Source organism: Mustela putorius, unplaced genomic scaffold, assembly GCF_011764305.1.
Source record: "Mustela putorius furo isolate JIRA1106 unplaced genomic scaffold, ASM1176430v1.1 tig00000129_pilon_pilon_pilon, whole genome shotgun sequence".
NCBI classification, from domain to species: domain Eukaryota; kingdom Metazoa; phylum Chordata; class Mammalia; order Carnivora; family Mustelidae; genus Mustela; species Mustela putorius.
The window spans coordinates 36,609,945-36,614,782 of record NW_025421290.1 but is presented as its reverse complement, the minus strand read 5'-3'; the positions used below and the strand labels follow the sequence as shown (position 1 = coordinate 36,614,782).

Here is a 4,838-nt window from a genome sequence, read left to right as displayed (position 1 = left end):
GACAGGTTTTGTTTTGCTACCTCCCTCCTGTTTTCTACTGTTCCATTCACCTCCCACAAAGTACAAGGTCCATACCAGGTTTGTTTGCCTTGCCCTAGCTCTGGGAGAGTTCCACTCTGGTCTCAGCCAAGGGGGCTCAGAGCTCTAAAGGACATTACTGTCCTGGTCCCCTACCCTTCTGTACCTCTGTACCTTCTGTACAAACACCGCCAGGAAGATTGATTAGATGAATACTTGAATTTTTTCACCAGTGGGAATGGTTTTATTTGGTGTCATAAGTGACCTTTGCCTCAGGAACTGGATTTGGCTTTTTTCTCTCTTGCCTCATTCCCCACAATGATCTTCCGACCAGTGAAGTGTTCTGCCTTTAGAAATACTTATCATGAAGGAGGGAGGGTAGAAAAACGAGTGATGAATGAGGTGGCACTGCTTTTCCAATGCATCAGCTGGAAGCTGCTGGCAACTCTCCTGGCTCAGTACATGCATTTGTTTCCCTGGTGCCCACACCCCGCCTGCCTCCACTGACAGCTCCCAGCTCTGTGGCATTTTTGCTTTATATGTGCAGTTAAGTGTGATTTCTGCCACATCTAAGAGACGAAGCATCCTATTTTTTTTTTTTTCCCCACTTGCACAAGTCACAGCTGCACTGGGGATCAGCACACACTTGAGGGCACAGGGCAAGTTCCCGACAATGCCATTTGCAGCTGGGGTGCTCACTGGGAAAATAGAGATGCAGAAGAGTAAACAGAAATTGCTTAGTCAGCAACTGTCCCCACCCCCCCCAGAGGTGAATGTAAATAGCCTGGTGGGGGGGGGGAGGGGCAGTCCCCCAGCACGGGGCATTCCCCAGAGGCCACCTCCTCCGAAGGTTTGTGGCGGCACCAGCATTTGTGTTCTATGTTGGTAGGGAGGGTGTCCCCTATGTTGGAACTATGTGGCCTTAGCTCTAGAAAAACACACTTGCTGACTCGGGGCAGAATTAATATCAATTGAATTTATTACAAGTTACTAAGCTCCAAGGCACATTACAGTGTTCTGTTAACTACAGAAATGTATAAAGGACAAACAGAGCAGATTCCCCATGTCTAGCATTTCGCTCTACTGTTCAAAAGCATCCGTGCATCAATAAAGCAAAAACAAAACAACACGTGAAGATCCAACACATTCAGGTCAGTAGAAACAAACCAAAACATTTTCCCTCACAAACTTGCAACAGAAAACACCCCGCCCCCCCCAAACACCCCCCCTTTACCATTTTGCAAACAAAACAAGAAAAACAAAAAACAAAACAGAACAAAATGGAACAAAATAAAGTGAAGACTTCAACTCTTGGGGCTGTTTAGAAAGAAGCTTTCACCATTTTATAGCATCTTTTTTTTTTTTTTTTTTTAGGCAGCAACACTGGCCTTGGCAAAAAAAAAAAAAGTCATTTTCTTTTGTGTTTTTTTTCCTTTCAGAGAGTGCATAACATTTACAAAAATACACACCAGCAGCAGTCGTTGCTAAGGGCTATTAATTCTGTACCTAGGCAAACACTCTGCCACCAAATAAATGCTAACGAAATGATGCAAATGACCCAACCAATATTATACTGCTTAACACAAACCAGCTTATCCTTCAAATGAAGAAGTTACATACCTTTTGTTTCAAAATATAGAAACATACGACGAAAATAATGTCTATACATAAGACTAACTTTTTGCAGTTTGTTATATTCACAATTCTACATCTTGGGGGTGAGGGGAGGGAGGGTCGCTGTGGGTGGGGGAGGGGCCCTCTGGATCGGAGAGAAGCTGGTCAGGGGCAGAGGAGGTGGCGGTCTTGTGGTTCAAGGGTCTCTCTCCTTTTTCACTTTAACATCTCCAGCTAAGATCGTCGCGATTTCCCCCTGCATGAAGGCCCAAGGTACATTCGACCCAACCAGAGGGCATTTTTCTCCGCTGGGGCAGTACACCTCGCCGGTGGCCCCCTGGGCCTTGATACTCTCTCTAGAGCAAGGGAAACAGAATTTGTGGCTGGGGACGGATGGGCACTGAACGAAATGCGTGTCCTCCAAACGTTCGTGGCAAATGGTACAGCAGAGGGGCCCGCTGTTGGCCATAGGGGAATCCGGAATGTTTTGGGGGTGCACTTGGTCCATGCCCGGGTGGGTGCTAGGCGGCGGGGGCGCCACCTGTAAATTCAGGTCCCCGTTCCGAGATGCCAAGCGGCGCTGCCCGGGCACGGAGGCCGGTGACACCGGGCTGCTGCTATTGCGCCTCGCGGATGCAGTGGTGGAGTGCACGGAACTGCCGTCCTTGGGCGAGTGCGCCGTGCCCAGAGTGTCTGCCACCGACATGAGGGCGGCCATGGGGGACGGCCCGTTCTGAGGGGCTGACTCGGGCGGGGTGGTCCGGTTGGAGTGGGGTCCCAGGGGCGGAGGCGGTGGGGGCGGACCCCCCGCGGCATGCCCCGGAGCCGCAAAGCCCCCGGCCGACATGGTGAGCTTTAGGGCCTCGCTCTGGTTCGCCATCCACTGCTGCCTCTGCTGCTCCTCGCCCAGTTTTAGGGCGCCCTCGGCGGAGTCCGGGGGCTCGGGGGACGCCTTCCTCTTGCGAAGACTGGCGGCTGTGCCTCGGCCCGAAGGGGTGGCGGGCGGCAGGGTCCCGGTGCCCGGGGGCGCACTGGGGGCGCGGCTTAGACTCACCAGCGCCGTGGGCAGCATGGGGCAGCTGGCGTCCAGGTAGGGCTGGGGCAGCATGTCGGCGCCGGGCACGCCCTCCTTGAAGAAGCGCACGGCCTCAGGCAGCAGGTCTCCAAGCAGACGCCAGTCCCCAGAGCCGTGCTTCTTCTCGTACTCCAGATACTTGAAGCCGGAGGAGAGACCCCGGCCGAAGTCCTTCATACAGTCCTGGTACATCTGCTTGGCCACACCAGATGCGCTGGAGTACACGTTGCCTGAGCCCGTGGGGTACTCAATGAACAGCTTCAACTCGTAGTCCATGCCTGGCTTGGAGACAGCGTCGAAGGCAAAGACGCGGCCCAGCAGCGAGTGGTCCTTCTTGAAGCGCACCTCGTAGGGCGTGCAGCCAGCCAGCGTGAGCAGCGTGTCTCGGACCATCTTGGGCTTGTTGGCCCACTCCTCCGCGCGGTTGCGCAGGCTCTCGCTCAGCTCGGCCAGGGCCTCGGCGTTCCGCTGCTTCTCCTTCAGCTCGCGCTCCTGGTCTGTGCTGGAGACAGAGCCGGGCCTTTTTCCACCAGCACCCACAGCCACCTCCGCCACCGACGACGAGGTCGAAGACGACGCCGAGGACGACGCGGTTGACACGCCCGGGGCGCCCCCAAGACAAGCGGGGCCCCCGGGCGCCCCTGGGGGCGCGGGCGTCGGGGGCCCACGACTGCCCAGGCCGTGGGGCGGCGGTGGGGGCAGCACGGCGGCACTGGCCGGGCCGTTAAGTAGAGTCTGCGGCAGCAGGTTGGGGGGCACCGTGAGCTGGGGGCCTCCACCACCCCCCGGGTTGGGCAGCCCCGTCACTAGCCCACCATGCGTCCCGCGCCGAGACGCCACCGACGCCGCGGCTGAAGAGGAGTTGGGGCTCTGCCGGTTCAGCTCCGGGGGTCCCTCCTCCGGTGTCGGCTTGGGGAAGCCATTGGGGCCCCCCAGGCCGTTGGGCAGCCGCGCGGCGTGGCTGCTGCTTCCCAGGCTCACCGGAGGTGGCGGGTACTCGAAGCGACTACGCTGCTCCACCGCGGCGGCGGCAGCTGCGGCGGCGGCGGCGGCAGCGCTCAGGCCATAGCGCTCCAGGCCGGACGGGGCCGCCAGCACAGCAGGCTTGCTGGAACCATCGACGTGGTTGAGCTGCTGTTGCTGCTGCTGTTGTTGCTGCTGCTGCTGTTGCTGTTGCTGTTGCTGCTGCTGCTGTTGCTGCTGCTGCTGCTGCTGCTGTGCGGCGGCGGCTGCCGCCGCTGCTGCAGCCGCCGCCTCCTTAGCCGACAGGGCCACCGTCTTGACCCCGACGGGCGGCGGCGGCCCGGGGGAGCGGCCGTCCTGAAAACAGCCGTGCGCCCGCTTCAGCTGGCGCGCCGTCTCGATCACGAACTCGATGCGATCGGCGCCCTCGTAGTTGACGCAACCGCGGCATACGGGTTCCGAGAAGTCCCAGATCATGGCCCAGGGCATGCGGGGCAGGTCGCACAGGTAGCAAGACTGTCTCCGGGACGAGGACACCTGCGCCGCCGACATGATGCCGGCCCTGGGGAAGGTAGGCCCCCGCCCAGGCTGTCTCCGCGGCGCCTTCTCCTCCGGGAGGACTGGCCGGCTGGGGAGGGAGTCCGGCTGCGGTGGAGGAAGGGGGGGCGAGAAAGTTCTGCCCCAGGGGCTGGAGGGAGCGCGAGTCTCCACCGCCGGCGCAGCGCCTCTCCGCGGGGGCTCCACTGCCGGGGCGGCGGACGAGTTCAGCCCGCTCCTCGCCCCCACCTCCTACTGCGGCTGTGTCGTCGGGAGGGGAGCTCAGGCGCCTTCTTCCTGGTGCCGCGGACCCGGGCTGGAAGCTCCGGGCCCGAGGGGAGGGGGCGAGGGTGCCGGGTTCTGGCCGCCGTTGGCTCTTGGCCCCCTCCCCGGAGTGGCTGGTGCTTGGAAGCTCGAAAGGGGGCTGTCTCTTCCTCTCCCCTGGGGGCCCCCCTACGAGCTGCGTCCTCTCCCCGCCAGGCTCCCTGGGGCGAAGGCTAGAGGGTTCAGTGCCACCCGGTGCCCGGGTCCAATCTTGCTGAAGTCGCCGCTTCCCCGGAGGGCCGGGGGTTGGGAGGGGATGGCAGCCGAGAGGAGCTTCTCCCCTCCGCAGCGTCGGCCGTTCCGCTGG

At 60.0% G+C, this 4,838-nt stretch overlaps 1 protein-coding gene across 1 annotated transcript; it reads right to left on the bottom strand.

The window, feature by feature from the left end:
- Positions 1 to 979: 979 nt before the first annotated feature.
- Positions 980 to 4,222, bottom strand: IRF2BPL (interferon regulatory factor 2 binding protein like). The gene has a single exon (XM_045071919.1). The coding sequence runs from the start codon at positions 4,220 to 4,222 to the stop codon at positions 1,829 to 1,831; it is 2,394 nt and encodes a 797-aa protein (XP_044927854.1). The 3' UTR covers positions 980 to 1,828.
- Between the last annotated feature and the right edge of the window lie 616 nt (positions 4,223 to 4,838).